The sequence below is a fragment of the Rattus norvegicus genome, chromosome 2 (genome assembly GCF_036323735.1).
Source record: "Rattus norvegicus strain BN/NHsdMcwi chromosome 2, GRCr8, whole genome shotgun sequence".
Lineage (NCBI taxonomy): Eukaryota > Metazoa > Chordata > Mammalia > Rodentia > Muridae > Rattus > Rattus norvegicus.
The window spans coordinates 176,530,568-176,552,038 of record NC_086020.1 but is presented as its reverse complement, the minus strand read 5'-3'; the positions used below and the strand labels follow the sequence as shown (position 1 = coordinate 176,552,038).

The window sequence follows — 21,471 nt, the reverse complement described above, 5'->3', positions numbered from 1 at the left end:
CCCTGCAGGATAAACGGTAGCTAGATTCTTGAGCAGCTTCAACCTGGGGGCAAGAGGACATGCAATCCCTGAAACAACATGGGAGCAAATGGCCCCACTCACTGCCTGTAACGGAACCAGGAATGTGCACTCCCAGGTAAGAGTTGGAAGAGGATCATGTACCAAAGGCATCCTTTTTTAAAAAATCCTGCAGAGGACAGAACCCTGGCCATTCTTGTGCATGCTAAGGAAACACTCTGCTAGTTCTCAAAGGCATTCTTTACATATGCACAAAGCACTACCAACTACCATGGCTGTTCTTCTGACACGGTCCATTATAGATCTACTCAGTGCAAGCAAGTATATATAGGTAGCTCATCTTTTCAACACGTGTTCTGACTTCACGTGTGTGCTGAGTGCAGAGAGAAAGCCATCTCAGGATGTAAAACATTCTGTCACACATAAACGACCAAATTGCTACTCACATAGCAGGAGTCGAGGGCCTATGTATTTGTTCTCTACGGAAGTTTCTGTGCAGACTGAGTAGCTGCCCACAGTGACTCACATGCAGGATGTTTCGGACATTTACTGCTGTCAGATTGTGCTGCTTGGCACCATCCTCTAAGGTGCGGTCCAGCATGTCATCCACTTTTGGGTCGTACGTCATCGTCCCTTGCTCCTGACCCCTTCCATCTCGCTTCCTCTTGGTTCCCTTTTTAGTTTTTTTCCTTTTATCGCTTTCTTCACCATCTTGCTCTTCTGCAAATAAACCAAGAAGAACATCAGCAGACTCTTCTAAAATACTCCTCTAGAAACTCAGGTGAAAGAAACCAACCTGCCTGCTGTGTGACTCTGAGAACCAAACAGCACGATGTGGCAGCAATGGTTTGTCATGACGTTGGTAATGGTGCTGTGGTACTAGTCACAATAGCTAACACTCAGCTAGGTGCTGGTAGTGAGCACCCTCAATCCCAGAACTAAAGAGGCAGAGACCAGCTTGGTCTACACAGTGATTTCCAGAACAGCCAGTCAGAATTAAAGAGTGAGACCTTGTCTCAAAAAAACAAAACAAAATAGCTAACACAGGCCAGGCAGAGGTGGCACCACCTTTAATCCTAGCTGATCTCCAGGCAGAGGCAGAGGCAGGCAGATCTCTCATTTTGAGGCCTGCCTGGTCTACAGAGACAGCCAGGGTTACACAGAAAAACCCTGTCTCAAAATTACAAAAACAAAAAACAAAGAGGGAGGAAGGAAGGAAGGGAGAGGAAGAAACTGACACTCATGAAACACAGACACTGTTAATTTTCCCACTGTACAGATTAGAAAACTGACACAGAAAGGCATCGCTGCCCAGTCTAGTGGCAAATCTACAGCACCTTGGGACAGAAGGCAGATTCTCCATTCCAGGTCCGCAGGGTACATAGAGAATAACACGAGCTACATAAAGAACCTCTGCTGGGCTGCAGAGACGGCTCAGCGGTCAGGAGCACTGACTGCTCTTCTGGAGATTTTGAGTTCAATTCCCAGCAACTGCATGATTGCTCACAACCATCTACCCTAGAATGTGACGCCATCTTCTGGCATGTAGGTGTACATACAGATAGAACACTCATATACATAAAATAAGTAAATAAATCTTTAAAAAAATTAAAATAAAAAAAGAACCCTGGGCGTGCTGACCATGCACCTTTAATCCCAGAAAATGGCAGGCAGACCTGTTACTTCACAGCCAACCTGGTCTACATGGCAGGTTTCAGTCTAGCCAGGGTTACACAGTAAGACTTTATCTCAAAGAGGGGGGGAAGAGGGAGGGAGGGAGGGAGGGAGGGAGGGAGGGAGGCTAGAGAAGTGGCTCAGCGGTGAAGAGCACTGAATTCTCTTCAATTCAAAGCACCCACACCATGGCTCACCACATCTGTCTGTAACACCAGATCCAGGGGATCTGATGCCCCCTTCTGGTCTCTGCAGGCACATGGTGTACAAATAACCATGCAGGCAAAAAGTTTATCACATACAGTTTAAAAAGAATATGCACCTGAACCTGCAAAGGTTTGATAAACCGGTGGAGGGGGGTACGGGGGTCCCTACCCTCTCATAGGAAAGGGGGATGAGAGATAGGGGATGGGGAGGGACTGTGAGGGGGAGACCAGGATGGGGGGGGGGGACAACTGGGATGTAAAATAAACAAACAAACAAATAAAATCCACAGAATATATTAAATGAAATTTAGGAAAATATTTATAAAAAGAAAAAGAGGGGCTTGAGGCCAGGCCTGACTGCCAAGCTCTAGAACCCACATGGGAAAAGGAGAGAACCAGTCTCTCATGTTGTCCTCTGACATCCAGGTACACCATGGCACCACTCCCTAAACAACACCACCCACCCACCCACCCATACACACACACACACACACACACACACACACACACACACACACACACACACAAATTCTATTTCATTCAATTTGCATAAAGCCTCTAGTGGGAAGACAGATGTATTTTACGAAAAGAACACATTGGAGATTCTATCACCATGGTAACATAATTTATGAAATTGGTACACAAACTTTTGAATTTCTGACATATTATTTGATCTGTATGGAGTAACAGTTTCACTGCAGAGTCTAGAATTAGAATGTTTGGCTTTGGTATGTGTCAAATATCTGGACATGGTAACATTGAGCTATATTAGCACTTCTAACATATATAACCTTTAACAAAAAAAAAAAAGAAAGAAAGAAAGAGAGGGAGGGAGGGAGAGTGAGAGGGAGGGAGGGAGAGAGGGAGGGAGGGAGGAAGGGAAGACAATGACTAAGATGATACACACCAATAATGCCAGTCTGATAAATAGAGGCAGGAGAATCAAGAGTTCAAGGCCAGCCTGAGCTACATGAGACCTAGTCTAAGAAACCCACTCCTGGAAGCTTATATCTACAGTTTCCCATCACCTTAAAGGCTGAGACAAGAGGGCTGCTTCAGGTTGAGATGTAGGCCAGCAGAGGTGAGATCCTATCTCAAAAACAAATATAAAAATAAAAGGGCTGGCGGGGCTGGGGATTTAGCTCAGTGGTAGAGCGCTTACCTAGGAAGCGCAAGGCCCTGGGTTCGGTCCCCAGCTCCGGAAAAAAAGAACCAAAAAAAAAAAAAACACAAATCCCTCTCTCCAACACCTTGATAGCAGACTTTTGGGCTGGAGAGATGGCTCAGCGGTTAAGAGCACTGACTGCTCTACCAGAGGTCATGAGTTCAAATCCCAGCAACCACATGGTGGCTCACAACCATCTGTAACAAGATCTGATGCCCTCTTCTGGTGTGTCTGAAGACAGTGACAGTGTACTCATCATATATAAAATGAATAAATAAAATCTTAAAAAATAAATAAATTAATTAATTAATTAATTAAAAAAAAAAAAAAGGGCTGGCGAGAGAGTTCAGTGGTTAAGAGAATGTACTGCTCTTCAGAACTAGGTTTGATTCTCGGCACCCATGTCAGGTGGCTCACAACTGCTTGTAACCAAAGTGACACCTTTGGTCTCCAAGGGCACCAGCACTCACATGCACCTATCCACCCAAACACACATGCATACGCATAACTGAGAATAAAAATAAATCCCTTTTGAAAAAGCACATACACAAACTGGGATATACAGAAGCAATAATTTTTTTTGTTTGTTTTGTTTTGTTTCTGACACAGGACCCTTGATATTTAGCCCGGGCTGGCCTTCAACTTCTGATCTGCCAAGGTGCTATATTTTAGGTAAAGGACACTACACCAGATATCAATCACACACTGAAGCCACTGAAGTCTAATTCTAGACTCTGCAGTGAAACTGTTACTCCATACAGGTCAGATAAAGTCAGAAATCCTAAGGTTGTGTCTCAATTTCACATATTAACCAAGTTACCGTGGTAATGGAGTCTCCAAGATTCTCTTTTGTAAAATCTGGCTAACCAAGCATTAGGAATTTGATGCAAACTAAAGGAAGCACAACTTATCCAAGTACTTTAAAGTCAATGGAACCACACGAACATAATGCATCAACTGAGTGTGACTGAGTCCCTCAATCCCAGCACTCAGGAAGCACACAGATGAACCTCTCCATGTTCAAGGTCAGCCTGGTCTACAGAGTGAATTCCAGGACAGCCAGGGCTCCCTGGAGAAAACCTGTCTCAAAATAACAAAACAACGTTTCATTGTCATATCATTTGTGCTACAAAAAGGAAATAAGGACAACAACTTAAACTATACTCTAGCACAAAAGAAAACTTACACAAAAGGCAGAGGTAAAGTATCCCTACTCTTCAGAAAAGCATAGAATCAGAAAGATGGGAAAACTCGGCTGTAAGATCTAATAACTTAGAAGCGATTATCACAGACATATAAACAAGGCAACCCCTCTCTGGCATCTCTTGTTTGCTGTTATTTGAAAACAAGGAGTTGCCAAAGATGAAGATTAACACCGTCTTCTATGTTTAAAACAAGCACACGGTGCTGGAGAGAGAGCTCAGAGCACTGGCTGCTTTTTCACCGAAGCCAAGTTCAGTTCCCTCCACCCATGGTAGCCCACTACTGTTTTAACTCCAGTTCCAGAGGATCAGACATACTGTTCTGGCCTCTGCAGCTGGACACCAGGCACACTCATATACATAAAATAGAAATAAATCAATCTTAAAAGAAACCCTGGGGGGCTGGAGAGATGGCTCAGAGGTTTAAGAGCACTGTCTGCTCTTTCAGAGGTCCTGAGTTCAAATCCCAGCAACCACATGGTGGCTGAAATGGGATCTGATGCCCTCTTCTGGTGTGTCTGAAGACAGCTACAGTGTACTCATGTACATTAAATAAATAATTTTTAGGGCTGGAGAGATGGCTCAGCGGTTAAGAGCACCCGACTGCTCTTCCAGAGGTCCTGAGTTCAATTCCCAGCAACCACATGGTGGCTCACAACCATCTGTAAAGAGATCCGATGCCCTCTTCTGGTGTATCTGAAGACAGCTACAGCGTACTATATATATATAAATGAATAAATAAATCTTTAAAAATAAATAAATAAATAAATAATTTTTTAAAAAATCTTTAAAGAAATGGAATTTGTAGTGTTAAAGCCTTGCTCCAAAGAAAATTCCAGGATCAGAAGACTCACTGGTATATTCTATAAAAGAAATCATTTGTGGTGGGAATACAATTTCACCAGGAAAGTGAGTTTTTTTTAATCATTTTTGTCATTTACATTTACTTATTTATGGAAGGGGCGCCACAGACCATACAGCAGAGTCAGAGGACAATGAAGTTCGTTCTCCACCAGTGGGATGCAGGGATCCGACTTAGATCAACAGGCTTGGCGGAAAGCAATGTACTCACGGAATCATCTCCGGAGCTTTAAGTTTCTCTGTCACACACACACACACACACACACACACACACACACACACACACACAGACTGTGTGTACAGGTAGCTTATACCTGTAATATAGAACTTGGAAAGATGAAACAGGAAGATTACTTAGAGTTCGATCCTCTAGCCTGGTTATACAGTGAGATCTACACTTCCTGGTCTACAGAACACAAACTGGATCACTGAGACAACGCTGAGAAGTACTTGTGAAAGGTTAAGCACAGCATAGAAACAAGTCCCTAAAGAAGGATACAAACAGGCCAAGAAACTGTCCTAAGAATCTTTCACTGTGTCCAGTGAAGATTTCCCAGCAGTGCACCAACAATGAGACCTCACATGCAAACTAACAACCTTGCCTCTTCCTAAAGGAGCTCGAACGGCTGCACCCCTGACAGACTGCCAGTCTCAGCTGCACCCTGACAGACTGCCAGTCTCAGCTGCACCCTGACAGACTGCCAGTCTCAGCTGCAGCTCTAGGAACACTCGGACAGAAGGACGGCTGCACCCCTGACAGACTGCCAGTCTCACCTGCAGCTCTAGGAACACTCAGACAGCAGGACGGCTGCACCCCTGACAGACTGCCAGTCTCAGCTGCAGCTCTAGGAACACTCGGACAGAAGGACGGCTGCACCCAGGGAAGTGGAGCACAGCTAGGAAAACACAAGATTCATCTTGGAAAAGTTACCCCTTAAATGTTCAGCACTGATAGACAAATAAAATCATTTAAATGCCTATATAACATGGGGTAGTCTGGTACTAATCCTATTTCTCAATAAAAATCAGGCAGAGATTTGGAGAAAAATTACTACTGAAAAAGGCAATATTAGGGCTAGCAGTGAAGGCAGGGACTAACTGCATGTTCAGACTGGAATCTGAAGATGCTCCATTTCTATTAAAACCTGAAATGAAACTGGTCCTAGAAAGCAACGCTCAAAAATATGGTACAGTGCAGTGGGAGGGACACTGTGCAGCTCACAGCACTTGCTGTTCACGCAGAGGATGGGGTTCAGTCCCCTGTGGTAGCTCACAGGCACCAGCACGCACACAGTGCATATACACACATGCGGAGAAAGCCCTCTCTGCACAAAAGATAAAATAAAATAAATCTAAAAAGACATTTTTAAATTATTTGGGCTAAATGAAGCAGTAAATATCCACCTTGATATTTTAATAAATAATAATCCACTATTTGAAAAAAAAGTCCTACTCTTAAGGGAAAAAAACAAATCCATCTGAATGGAACATTTCTGCCTATATGAACATGGAAAATTACAGGCTGGGGACACAGACCCAGAAAGGAAAAGAACACTTAGATGTACCAAGAGTTTGAATCCTAGAACAAAAAATTAACTGAACAAATAAAAAAAAATTTCTGTGACAATGTATCCCAGGTTTTCTTTGATCTTGCTATGATTAGAAGGAGGAGACAGAGCAGAAGAATTCTGAGTCCTTATCTCCTGTGTCCATCTCCTGACTGCCGGGATTACTACACAGCCCACAATGTCTGCTGTGCTCAGTACTAGAGATGAAACCCAGGCTGGTGCACACTAGGCAGGACCTCAACCAACTGAGCTATACCCCAGCCCCAAGACTACATGACTTATAGACAAAAAAGACAAAAATGTGATTGTAGGGGAAGCGACATGTTACTAAAACACAGAGCAAAACTAAAACAGCTCTGCATACCCGTAGTCAAGGCTCTCGCAGGGTACAGGCTGTATTGCAAGAGTTCATGACCAACCTGATTTATATACACCCAGAGGCAACAGAAAGGCCTAAAAAATAACCAATCTGAAACAGCTCTCCATGAGTTAAAGGTAAAAAGCTGGGAAAAATAATATCGGTAGTATTAGAATAGAATTTCTATCATAGGGGCTAGAGAGATGGCCCAGTGGTTAAGAGCACTGTCTGCTCTTCCAGAGGTCCTGAATTCAATTCCCAGCAACCACATGGTGGCTCATAACCATCTGTAATGGGATCGTATGCCCTCTTCTGATGTGTCTGAAGACAGCGAGAATGTACTTATAATATTATAATTTCTATTATAGAATATAAAAATGGGAGCCTATGTTCTATATGTAAATACTAACCAAATGTGGCAGCATGCATGTGTAATCCCAGCACTCAGACAGAGCACCTTGAGTTCAAGATCAGCTTGCCATGCGAGCCAAGACTGTCTCCTCGTCGTTGTCGTCCTCCCCATCCCCCCATTTACTAAGTCACTGACTCACTCACGTCTCTCAGTCTTGCAACTTGAAGTGCTTGTCTGACACTACAGACAGGCTCTGCCAGACCTTACCAACAAACAACCCTTCTATCTTTCCTTTGCCAGGGTCTCAATGCACAGCACAGGCTAACTGAAAATAACAGCAATTCTCCTGCTTTAACCTCCCAAATGCTGGCACTATGGGTGTGCCTTTTTACTGAAAAATTCCATTTATGAAGAAGAAATGACAAGAAAAAAACTACCATTAGAACCAGATAATCAACAGTTTCAGCTAAGATCCACAAGTGTGTACTGGGTAAAGACTGAGAAGCAGGTACACAGTCCAAGTCAAACTGTCCCCTGAAGTTACGCCATTACAGAAACCCTCAGCAGTAACAACACAGGAGCAATCGGGTTTTCAGCACACCCAGCAAGTGAACCTGGTGACATAAGTTTACACATGATCCCAACACTCAGAGCAGGAGAAACTCAGCAACTTCAAGGTCATGGGCTATATAGTGATTTCCAGGCCAGCAAGGGGCACAGAGTAAGACCCCACTCAAGAGAAATAAAAAGGGCAGTGAGGTGGCCCAGCACTTGCCACCAAGCCTGATTTCAATCCCCAAGGCCCAAAGTATAGGACCGACTTCTGCAAACTGGCCTCTGGCCTCCACAGCTCTCCTGGAGCACATTTACATGCATGAGTGGGCACAACACACACACAAGAAATGGATTCAACAACAAAGATTAAAGGGTGCTTGGCAGGGCGGTGGTGATGCACGCCTTTAATCCCAGCGCTGAGGAGGCAGAGGCAGGAGGATCTCGTGGGTTCGAGGCCAGCCTGGTCTACAGTGACCATGAATAAAGTAGCCTGGTATGTCTACAGCAAATCACATAGGAACATTAAAAAGTTGTTTGCTTTTAATAAGAGGTATTAAGATAGAAAGCTATACCCATCCATCCTGGCCCCTGAAAATAATTTATTTGTTTCTCTCTTTTGGTTGTTTATAACAGGCCTTTAATCCAGGGACTGGGGAGTCAGAAACAAGTAGAAATTTAAAATTTCTGTAAACTTGAAGCTAGCCTACTCTACACAGTAAGTCCAAGATAGCCAGGGCTATATATAATAGAGAGACCCTGTCTCAAAAGCATAAATAAATAAATCCCACTGAAAGGGAACCAAGGGAGAAGTACACCAAACCTGGGGGGCGCCGTGGCTACCCAGTGAAACCATGCTTCAAACACAAACTCTTCCAGCTTCCCAATGAACGACAGAGCAGTGAACAGCCACTTCTCCAAAGGAAGCAACTGTGGAAACACAGTCATCGCTCACTTAGACGTACAAGCTGAAGCTGCAACAGAACGGCACGGGTGAAGATGGGTCCTGTGCAGTGTGAATGAGCAGACAGGGCGATGGCTGCGGATCAGCAGCACACAGGCCAGTCATGGGGAGAGTTCTGGCACTCAGGGTCGCTCGGTTATTTACTTCCTTTCTGAAGCAGTGTCCATCTCGGGCTGGTCTCTACCTCACGCCGGATCCTCATTCCCCCAACCCTCAAGTGCTGGGATTCCAGGCTCACAGCACCATGCCTGGCCATTGGACCATTTCTTAGGAAGTTCAGCATCCACCCACCATGACTTGCAAACACTCCTACTTACCAACCGAGAGAGTATGAAAATGCTGGTAGGATGCCTGCGGTTGGGGTTAAATTGCTCTAAAGGAAGCACACAAAAGTTCTGGGTTTATTCGCCAAAACAAAAGGATTCAAACAAAACATTAAATAGCAAAAAAATGAAGTCTGTGATTTTAGACAGCACGCGTAACACTGAGTGGAAAACAGCCACCCAAAAGGAACACATCTGATCCCACTCATTTTATGAAGACAAACACGTTGAGTGAGCACATGCTACTGGAAGTCGGGATTTATTACTACCAAGTATAACCAGTAACTGAAAGGGAAGACAGGGTTCACTTTGGTGGTGAACTCCAGATGTTGCCATTATCCTGACAGAAAACCCCACTATCTGATATGTCATTTTATACATAATATACATTACAGTCACTATATACATACTATATACTTTGGTAGTCTCTTGTTTTGCTGCCTATAACACTGTTTTTGTTTTGTTTTAGTCTAATTAAAAAGAAAAGAAGCCTACCGGTTGGAATAAAGAGTCCACCATCCTCCATGTCTTCCTCAGCTTGGCGAACCAGAGGTCCAAGTGGCTTTTCTTGAGGAAAGGCAGAACCGTCTGGCTGGAATGACTTCCTAGGCTGGGCACGCGGTTTTGCAGATTGACTGCCTGATGACAGCGAAGGTAAATCCCCTTCAGAATGCATCTCAAGTTCTCCTAGAAGAATGGCAAACACTGCTCCACACTCCGCCCATATTCAATCCTTTCTGAGCCTTTATGACACACGCCTTCATGAGGCACACTATACACAGACTTCCCTTCTCATCAAGATGGGCTCCCAAAACAGAATGACATGAAAACTCAGATCCAAATATTCATCTCTAGTTCACAGAATGAATCACACAAAAACTGCTATGACTCGTTCTACTCAAATATGTTTTGAACTCTGTTTTCCTAAGAAAATGAGACCATGGGCTGAAGACTTAGTTCAATGGCAGAGTTAAGTTATCTTAGTAAATATGACAACTCTGGGTTCAGTTCATAGCACCAAGAAAACAAAAATCAGAATATAGGTTAGAGGGCATGAGAGGCCAAAGGGACAGTTAGAGCTGACCATCAACACTAAGTTCCCCTAACTATAAATGATATAAAATGTCCAAAGTAGGGGCTGGAGAGGTAACTCAGCAGTTAAGAACGCCGGCTATTATTGTAAAGGTTCCAAGTTCAATTCCCAGCACCTATACAGCAGCTCACAACCACCGGTAACCCCAGTTCCTGGTGATCTACTGTCAGAAGAACTTTATACATCCTGACCCACAGGGAGCAGGCAGAGAGCCACTGGTCCTCGAATGGACTTTTGTGAAACCTCAGAGCCCACCCCAGAGGCACTCTGCCTCTGGTGTACAGAAAAACACTGTGGTGGTTTGAATGAGAATGAACCCCACAGGCTCATAGGTTTGCATGCATAATTGGTGAACTATTTGAGAAAGATTCGAAGGATTAGGCACTGTGGGAGTGGGTGTGGAATTCTTGGATCAGAATGTAGAGTTCTCAGACGCAGCTACCAAACCATGCTGCCACACACCCCACCATGATGAACTAACCCTGTGAAACTGTAAGCAAACGTCCAATTAAGTACTTTTTTACAAGAGCTGCCTTGGTCATGGTGTCTTTTCACTGCAATAGAGACCCTAATAAAGACATACTTAATTTTCTTTTTAATTTGTAAAAAGAAAAAAATGTTTGAGGCATACTGGCAGACATCTGTCTACTAGCCCTGTGGAGGCTGAGGCAGGATAGTGAGTTTAAGTCTTGGGCTACATAGCAAGGCTAGGTCTCAAAAAAATAAAAGCAAAAAACAATATTCCTGACTCTGTAACTTAAGTTTTACAGAGTAGATTGATAAATATATAAGGAATTATTATATATTTACTATCAGAAGGAAATATAAAAAAATCAAGTTGTCAGGGAAGGTATTCTGTGGCATGACTGTGATCCCATCACTGTCGAGGCCAAATTCAGGGGACACTGGAAACTGGAGGCCAGTCTGATCTTCATATGGAATTTCCGGAGAAAGAAAACACAAGTAATGGAGTTGTCATAGAAAGACTGTAAGCAGGCTAGCTGGCCCATGCCTTTAGCCCCAGCATTGGGAAGGCAGAAGAAGGTGGATGTCTGAGGTCCAGGACAGTCTTGACTACAAAGATGGAGAGTGTAGGGTTGGGGATTTAGCTCAGTGGTAGAGCGCTTGCCTAGGAAGCGCAAGGCCCTGGGTTCGGTCCCCAGCTCCGAAAAAAAAAAAAAAAATTAAAAAGAAAAAAAAAAAAAAAAGATGGAGAGTGGGAGCAGGGATGGACTGAGAACCTGCTCCATCAAGCTGTCCTTGGTCTCCACACCCTCAAGGGCACTTGCACACAAATGCTCACAAAATCATACCAGAGTCTGCATACCTTCATCCCAACATCAAGAGGGAAAGGCAGCTGTCAAGGCCAGCCTGGTCTACAAAGTGAGCTCCAGGCAGCAAAGCTATACAATAAGACCCCTTTTTTGTTTTCATTTACTTTACATCCCAAGCAATGTGTCCCTTACCAGTGCCCCCTACTCTCATAGTCCCTCTCCCCATCTCCCCTCCCCTTCTCCTCTGAGAGAGTGGAACACCCTCCCAATGCCCGTATCCCCCAACCCCGGCACATCAGGTGTTTGAAGGACTAGGTTATTCTTCTCCCACTGAGGCCAGACAAGACAGCCAAGTTAGGGAACTGATATCACAGATAGGCATCAGCTTTAGGGATAGAACCCACTCCAAGTGTTCAGAACCACATGAAGACCTAGTTGCACATCTGCTAGATACGGAGGAGCCTAGATCCAGCCCTTAAAATAATTTACATTTTAGACCAGTCAACTGTAGTTGTAACTAGAGGGAAAGTATAGAACAGGAGTTCAATCTATAAAGACATTAAGTAATCAGGTGAGATGACTCATGGCCTCTAGATCAGCCAGCCGCACCTCCTCCAAAAAGTGAAAGTGAAAATAGACATACATAAAAAGAAAACAATGTTCGAAAAAGAAAGAATACAGGCTGGAGAGATGGTTCAGTGGTTAAAAGCACTGACTGCTCTTCCAGAGGTCCTGAGTTCAATTCCCAGCAACCACACGGTGGCTCACAACCATCTGTAATGGGATCTGATGCCCTCTTCTGGTATGTCTGAAAAGAGCAATAGTGTACTCATATACTTGAAAGAAATATTAAAAAAAAAGAAAAGAAAAGAAAGAATACATCAATTCTGGCATATACACATGTATCGAGGAGTCACTCTATGGGGATCAAAGGGAGAATTGAGGCCAGGAGGCAGAGCAGGGCCAAAGAGGGCAGTGGGGAGCAGGGCTGAAGAGGGCAGGGGAAGGTGTCTGACACTTGCTGACTTCTGTACTCATTTGTTTGCAGTTTCCTTTGGGAGAGTGGTTTTGTTGGGAACCTAAGCTTTAACAGCTGAACTGTCTCTCCAGCCCTTATTTTCATTTCGAGACAAGGTCCCCACAGAGCTGAAGCTGGCCCAGAGCTTGCAGTCTCCTGCCTCAACTTCCCAAAGGCCAACATTACAGATGCATGCTTCCTTACCTGGCTGCTTTCTGTATCTCTGAAATTTCCTTATCTGTTTGCATAGTCTTCAATTAAACTTTCTTACTTCAAAAGGGATCCAAGTGGCACTGGAGATGTAGCTTAGTTAGTGGAGTTCTTAACTGGCATGCGTAAGGCCCAGCAACCACACAAACTGGGAGTGGGGCTCATGCCTGTAAGCCCAGCACTAGGGAGGAAAAGGCAGGAACATCTCAAGTTCAAAGCCAGCTAGGGCTACATACAAAGTTCAAGGTCAGTCTGGGCTCATAAGATACTGTCTCAAAAGAGGAAACCAACTACTTGTCACTTTCCTCCATTGAAATATACTCCCCGTGGCCATCGAGATGGCTCTGGAGGGCATCCTCCGACTACCCTAAAGATCAAGTTAGGTTCCCAACATTCACATGACAGCTCACAAGTGTCCTTAACTCCGGTTGCATGGGATCCATACCCTATTCTGGCCTCTATGGGCAGTGCACAAATGTGGTGCAGACACACATGTACAGGCAAAAAACACCCATAAATTAAAAAAACAAAACAACAAAATAATCCCAACATACGTAGAAATAGTGATACACATATGTAATTCCAGCTGAGAAAGGGCAGGTGACAAGTTTCTAAGTGGCTACAGTATTAGCCCTTCTCTCAAAGGAGAGAACAGACAAACACACCCTTTACTTTTTGTGAATTATTATCATATTGGTATTTTCAGTTTCAACTGATACACAATGCTCCTAAATTAGAGACTGCCCCACCAAAGGAAGGAAAAAGGCCTATTTTAAATAATAGTGTAACACATAACACTTCATCCTGCCTCCCCGGTAGAGGCCAGGGTTACTTACCTACAGTGGCAAAAGGTTACATACAGGCTTTGCTTAACAAGGACTGTAGGAAAACTGGTAAATTTATCAGGGACTAGCAAAATGGCTCAGCAGACCCAAGTTGCTTACAACCAAGCCACACAACTGAGTTTGATCCCCAGAACCCATAGAGTTAAAGGAGAGAAGTTGGGTCCAGCCTGGGCTACACAGTGAGTTCAAGGATAGTCAGGCAGTCAACAACTAACGGTAATTCTCCTGTCTCAGTCTCCCATGTACTGAAATTACAGGTATGTGCTACCACATTTGTACTGCTTTTTTTTTTTTTGTTTGTGTTGGCTTTTTTGTTTTTTGAGACAGGGTCTCTTTACATAGCCCTGGCTGTCCTAGAATGCACTATGTAGTCTAGACTGGCTTTGAACTCATACTTCCAAAGCACTGGAATTAAAGGAGTGTGCCACCGTGCCCCCATTCTATTTTTTCCCCCCAGGTCTCATGTAACCCAGGCTGAACTCAAAACCACTATATAGCTAAAGACAACCTTGAATCCCATCCCCAAACGGAAGGATTACAGGCATGGGGCCACCATATGCAGACACCTCACCCTTTTTTGAGATAGAGCCTTGCAATGTAATCTTTACTGGCCTCCAACTTTCAGCAATCCTCCTACCTTATCCTCCTGAGTGCCTGGATTACAGGCAAATACCACCATGCCCAGCTTACAATCTTTTAAACATACATGGCAGAACTTTTAAATCCATATAAACAGTGCCCTTCAAGGTACACAAGGCTAGGTTGACGGCAGAGCTTCCTCCACTGGGACCTGTGGCACCTGAAACATCTTGAACTACTCCAAATTATCCTACAAATTTTAGTTTTATAAGGTCTCATGTTCAGCTGGCCTCAAACACACACAGCCAAAGATGCACTAGGACTCCTGGTGGCTGTCCCTGCCTCCTGCGTGCTGACATTGCAGGTGTTCTCTCCACACACCCAGTCTATGCTGAGCTGAGGCTGACCCCAGAACTTCATCAACACTAGGCGTGCACTGCACTCAGTCCATCAAATCCAGAGGTGCTGGGACCGCCCTGCAGCTATACTTACAGGTTCTTGCAAGCAACTGGAAATAAGGGTGGGGAGCTGAACTTCAGTCCTCTGTAAGTAGTATGTACTCATAACCATTGAGCCATCTCTCCAGCCCCTGACTATTCTTTTTAAATTGATTTATACACTAATTCCTTCCGTCCCTGCCTCTTCCTTCCTCTGCATCTCAAGTCCTTTTCACACTTTACACAGAGCTCCTTTGCAGTTTACTTCATCTCCCTAAGCCACGCTGCTATTTAACAACTCTCCTCCGAGAGCCTCTGAAGTCCTCCACACTTCCCTCTCTTGAGAAATATCCTAGTCAGGAGGCTGGAGAGATGCTTAGCACTGGCTGCTTTTCCAGAGGACGCAGGTTTGATTCCCAGCAGCCACATGGAAGCTCACGACTTATCTGAAAGTCCAGTCCCAGGGAACCTGACATGATCATCTGTTCTCCATGGGCACCCAGCAGACATACGTAGTGCAGACATACGTGCAGACAAACACCATACACATAAAATAAGTAAATATTTATTTAACTAAAGAGGACATGGCTCAGCAGGCAAGTGCACATTTCTGTTCTTCCACAGGACCCAAGATCAGTTCACATGGTGGTCCAGTGTGGACCTGGGATCTGACACCCTCTCCTGATCTCTGCTAGCACCAGATATGAACATGGGTACACAGAGAAACACACAAAACACGAGTGCATAGAAAAGAAAATACATCTTTTTAAAAGGTAACTAAACTTAAACAAAAGCAAAGCCAAAAGAAGTGAGCCACTGCAAGAGCACGCAGAGCTGGGGCTGGACCTAGATCAGAGCTTGGCCAGACACTGAGCCCCAGGCCAGGTCCACAGCTCTAACTAACAGTCTACTCCCCCTCCCTTCTGTCTGGCTGTGCTTGGTCTCTGTCTCCTCTCCCTTCTCCTCCAGTCTTCCTAATTCTGTCTGTTTGGGCACCGGAGATGTAGGTGGGGTTAGACTGTTTGCTCACCATACATGAGGGAAGCTCTGAATTCAACCCTCAGAACTACTGAGCAAACAAAGTGATAGGCAGGAGACTCGGAAAGTAACTGACAGCAATTACTGCTCTTCCAGTGGACCTCAGTTTGGATGCCACCACCCAGATGGGCGAGCTCACAACCACCTGCAACTCCAGCCTTTCCAGGAGGCCTGAGGTGGAACATTCCCTGGAACCCAGGAGTCCTGGGACTGCCCTGACAACACTGAGGAAGGACAGAGACAACCATCACTTACAGTCTACAAGCACAGTTTAACAACGTAACGACTATAGCAAAATGCTGATACTTTCATAATGTAACTTTTCTGTATTTCTTCAATCTTTCTACAATCAATCTTCTGTTGTTTTCCTAAATATTAAAACAATCTGTTAAGCCAAGTGTGGTAGTTCGTACTTGTAATTTCTGTACTTGGGGGCTAAGGCAGGAGACCAATCTGGGCTACAGTGCATTTAAAGTCAGTCTGGCCTAGAGTGATACCAGTCACAAAAACAGTTACTTGAAAACAGGGCTGGGCACAATAGCAGGGCACTTTGATCCCGGATCTCAGGAGGCAGAGGCTAGAGATCTCTCTCAGTCTGAGTTCAACTTGGTCCACATAGGAAGTTCTAGGCTAGTGTGAGCTCTACTGTGAAACTTTATCTCAGAAAAAGGAGAGAACTAGCTCCTGCAAAACTCAGAGGCAGAAACTGATAACACTCCCACACGGCACCTCACGGCCTCCATAACTCTAGTTCAGGGGATATGGTGCCATCTTCTGGCTTCTGTATAGTGGATGGAGGGGTGGAGGGATTATTCTCAGAGGTATAAGCCTATATACTTCAGCATATAAGAGGATCAAAAGTTCAAGACCACTCTTACATGAGACCTTGGTTTGGCTCTGAGACAGTCTCGTTATGTGGTTGTTCTGTTCTTTAAAGGAGAGGAGTGAGATAGCTCCTGTCACCAAGACTTACAGCTTGACTTAGACACCAGGAACCCACACGATGAAGAAGAGAGAAAGAAAGTTGTCCTCTGCTCCCCACATTAGGACTACAGTACCCACTTACCCACACGCCCCACTACTCACATAACCACAAACAGAATAAATTAAAACAATTAAGTATTTTAAATTGTTGGGATTATGAGTGATCACACACCATTGAAAGTCAAAAGGTCAAAGCTTTACGTTTAAATGTAAAGCACGGGTCCCTCCAGTTGCCCCACGACTCCCATAGCCCAGCCCCTTCTGACATAGCGCACTGCTCCATAACCTGGCTTCAAATTCATATATAGTGATCAAAAAATTAAATATGTACGTTTTGGAAAATATTTTAAAAAATAAAAATAAATAAAAAAACCATCCTTCATGCATGGTAGCATAAGACATAATTACCGTAACTTTAGCACTCAGAAGGTAGAGAGGCAAGAGCCATTTGCTGAAGAACAGGCAGGGCTACAAAGTGAATTCCAGACCAACCAGGGCTACAGTGGAAGACCTTATCTCTAAAAACCAAAAGAAAATTTTTAGAAAGAGAAAAAAAAAAACAGCGCCCATGCCTAACGTGTACAAGCCCTCAGATCTATGTGCAGAGGCGCAAACCCACAAACCAAGAGACGGTGCTCTGTGCTTCCCGACTGGAAAAACTACAAGGCCTAAGTATGAAAACTCAGTTCTTTACAACTGAAACCTAATGTGCCACTGAAGTCACCTCTCCATACCTCTTCCAAGCTACTACGTCCCCACCTCTTCTATGTCTCTGTCCATACGATGTTCATCGTTCTGTCAAACTGCAATCTTCACAGCCCTCGGTCTAAAGCGATCTTCATCTCTGGAAAGCCTTTCTCAATGTCCCAAAGTCTTCCTTTAAACTACTGCCCTCATCCTACAAGGTCCACGTCATGAATACCCAACTAAGAAAGTGCACAGTTCATCTCTCCAGATATGCAGGACAAAGCTAAAAGTGCAAAGGGGAGGAGGGCTGGGGATTTGGCTCAGTGGTAGGGCGCTTGCCTAGGAAGCGCAAGGCCCTGGGTTCGGTCCCCAGCTCCGAAAAAAAGAACCAAAAAAAAAAAAAGAAAAGGGGAGGAAAAGGCTAGAGAGCAGCTTAACAATTAACAGCAATCGTTGGTCTTGCAGAGAACCCAGGTTTGGTTCCCAGCACCATACATGGTGGCTCACAACCATCCACAATAGCAGTGCCAGGGGTTCCGACTCTCTGCTCTGGATCCACACTTACCAGGTACACACACAGTGCACGAGTGAAATGCCCATGTACATATATGTGTTTAACAGGATGAGGGAAGGTCAAAGAGAATACAGACAATTGGAGAGGAAAGGAAATCCTCAACCCACTTGTAAGGTTCACAATTCCAAGTCCAAACACAGCAATTTCCACTTCTCTGTTAAGGGACCACCGAAAGCAAACACAAGCCGGATGATGGTGGCCGATGCCTTTCGTCCCAGGACTCGGAGGCACAGGCAGGCAGAACTCTGTGAGTTCAAGGCCAGGCTGGTCTCTATAGAGAGTTCCAATGCAGCCAGAGCTACACAGAGAACCTGTCTCAAAAAATATCAAAACAACACAAATAACTGACACACAGGCTAACTGCCTGTGATTTGTCTGAAATGCTTGGGTCCAATATGAACCAAGTATTCATGAGATATCAGAGATGGGGTCTAAGCTTAAACCTGCCATGTATTTACTTCTTGTACCCAGCACTTGTGTAGTCTTACGATACAACATTGTTCTGATACCTTGCAGTATGGACACAGCCCCCCACAAGAGGTCAGATGTGGGATTTTAAACTTACAGCATCCTGTTAGTACTCCAAAAGTAAAGTGTGGAACATTTGGAGTTTAGTTCAACCTAAACAGAAGAGAAAGCGACCCAGACTTTCCACCCTTACCTCCTTCTGCCTTGACTTCTTCGGCATGCTCTCCTGAAGGAGGCTCCTCTGGGACAGTGTGATCCCCTCCGTCTTCTCTGGTGACCTGCCCAGGCATGAAGGCAATTTTCTTCCCTTTCCTTGAGGCAGTGGACTGGAGTCTCCCTTTACCCATATGTACAGGAAGGGAATGAGAAGACTCCAAGGAAGGAACGGGGATTTCCTGAGAGACCGGTACATCAACAGCTTCTGATACTGCTAAGTTCACACGCTGGGTGAGCATCTTCGAGCTTAAAGGCGTGCCCTCCACACTGAGCTGACTGCCCACATCCTGCATGGAGTGCACTTCAGGGCACCCTGCACTGTCGTGACTCTGACCCCAGGACAGTGACTCTGACGTGCAGTCTGGGAGCTGGTCCGTGTCTGGCTTCACAGCAGCCTCTAGGTGTAAATCTTCGCCCTCCTGGTCATCTTGCTGCTGCGCAGACTCGGTCACTCCACTTCTCTTCTTACAAGGCAACATTTTACAAGTCCCGCCTCTGTTCCATCCTAAGAGCGTAAGAAGCAAGTCCTTATCACCTCAGGGGTAGTGAACGGCAACGGCACCTGCTCGGTTACCATCTCATGCTGGCCAAGTTTACTCCCGAGCGCACAGGGTATCACGCACCGAATGCCTAGGACTTTTAGCAGAAGATAAGAAATTCATTACAGTAGCTCAGCTCAGATCCCACACTGAACAGTAGGCTACCTGCACTAAGCGATACTTTAATCTCTTAAGCTTCTGTTACCTCAGACTTCATGTGACGGTGCAGGCCTCTTCCCAGCCTAGGAAGAGAGGCAGGTGGATCTCTGTAAGTTCAAAGCCAGACTGGCCTGGAACCGGCCATCTGCACTCACAACCACATACTCACACACAGACATGTAATTAAAAATAAAAAAAGTAAATCTTATAGTACCGCATATCACTTTTCTGGTATCTTTGTCATCCAGAGCTATGCAGTCAGTGGGAAAAGGGAATCCTTAACTGGTTTCTCCAGTATCCAGCATTATGTGGGTATTGTAGACACTCTGTGACTGTTCCCTGAAGGGATTAATGAATGAAAATGGGCCTAAACAAAGCTATGCTGCATTTGGCCCAAGCAGTCAGCATTTTCATAGGTACTGATGGGTGAATTCCAACTTGCTGTGTATCTCATGTGATGACGTAGTTGCGATTCTGCTGCTGCTACAACAGGTGTTTCAACACGTCTCATTTATTGAGTTAGGAACCCAGAGTTTTATGCATGTAAGGTAAGCATTCTTCCATATGATTTCATTCCCAGCCCCTCGTTGCATCCTTCTATGCAGGAAACCCTTACTTTCATAAACAGGTCCAAGACCATGCCTCATTGGCAACCTTCACGCCTGAAAGACCATTCAACAGTACCAGAGAAAACTCAGATAACTCTTAAGCCTCCGCAATTCACGTTCTTTAGGACATTAAAGGAGGCCTCTCACTCTACGAGTCTAGGTTCTTATCTTTGTAAAGCTCAATAACCACGAGAAGATTCGTTGATCTGTCGGGGAGGGGGTAAATGAGGAAGGAGAGGAGTGGGAATAACCTAGGCGATTCCTTATTTCACAGATGACTTCATAAGGTTCACGGAGGAGGAAGTAGATGGGAAGCAAGGACAGGGGAGCAGCCAGAGGCTATTCAGTTAGAACTGTGCAAGGATAACTCCAAGCGCTTCAAACTACAGTACCTCCAAGTGTCTGCTCTTTGAAGGCCAGGAAAGATTGACCAAGAGTGAATTAACGCCAACGAGCGAGCAGTCCCTAGAGCCCTCCTGAACAAGCATTTCACAGTGAGTCCTAGCTCCGCTCTCCACCTCAGCGCTCAACACGAGCCCAAGTCCGCACCACCACGCACACCCCTGCTACCCACACGCACCGGGCACCCAGCCTCGAAGCAGATGCCCCTCATCCTGGGCAGCCTCCGCCCGGGAACCCCACGTCTAACGTGCCTCTTCCCGCCCCATCACACACTATGCAGTACCCTCAGAGGCCGCCTTGATCCCGCGGAAACTCAGCTTCTGCACCAGCGGAAGTAACGCAACGGCACCGGCTGACGTGCGCGCCCCCAAGGCGCGGGACCTGCGCGTCAAAGAGCATGCGCCAAACATTGACGCCATCTTATTTTAGGGCCGGTGAAGCCACAACCCTAATGGGTTAGTTCATGGGAAAAGTAACACAACACAGGACAGATAGATGGATGGGGAAGAGGCAAGCAGATATCTGATTTCGGGGACAGGCTGGTGTACAGGACGAGCTCCAGGATGGCCAGGGCTACACACAGAAACCATGTCTCCAAAAAGAAGAATGAAAGAGAGAAAGGGAAGGAGGGAAGCAGAGAGAGAGAGAGAGAGAGGAGTTCCTACTCTTCTCTAGTTATATACCCAACACAAAACCTGGGGATGGGGAACCCATACTTTCCACAGTTTAAGTTGAGAACTAATCGTTCTCCCAACAAAATACCTGGGACATAGGAAGAAAAAGAGAATTTCTAAAATTCAGAGAGATGCTTCATATAGCTGAAATCAAAGGTCATTTATTCATATCTGCATAACAGTCTTTATTTTTCAAAATGTTCTTTTCAAATGTTCAAAATGGGTGATTTGGCCACCACAATAAATCCTGTGGACCAATAAATATTTTTATCACTTTTTCCAGTTTGCAGATTCTGACTCTGCAGAACAGATGAGCTCACAAAAATACCCAAATATCAAAAGGAGTCAGGTATTTGTTATTCCAGTTCTGGCTCCTAAGATGCCCAGAGCCAAGTGCCCAGAGCCTGGCCCATAAAGTTAAAA

The 21,471-nt window shown here is 45.0% G+C and overlaps 1 protein-coding gene across 17 annotated transcripts in view; it reads right to left on the bottom strand.

Moving 5' to 3' along the window:
• The window catches only part of Gon4l (gon-4 like), a 73,173-nt gene extending 52,408 nt beyond the window's left edge, over positions 1–20,765 (bottom strand). For 7 of the 17 annotated variants that reach the window (XM_039102893.2, XM_039102904.2, XM_039102896.2 and 4 more), the window contains exons 1-4: positions 20,658–20,732; positions 18,644–19,171; positions 9,739–9,930; positions 545–738 (exon numbers count right to left, since the gene is read on the bottom strand). In XM_039102893.2, the coding sequence (XP_038958821.1) occupies positions 545–738; positions 9,739–9,930; positions 18,644–19,145 (888 nt within the window). In that variant the 5' untranslated portion in view covers positions 19,146–19,171; positions 20,658–20,732. 17 annotated transcript variants of the gene reach the window in all.
• Positions 20,766–21,471: the final 706 nt, after the last annotated feature.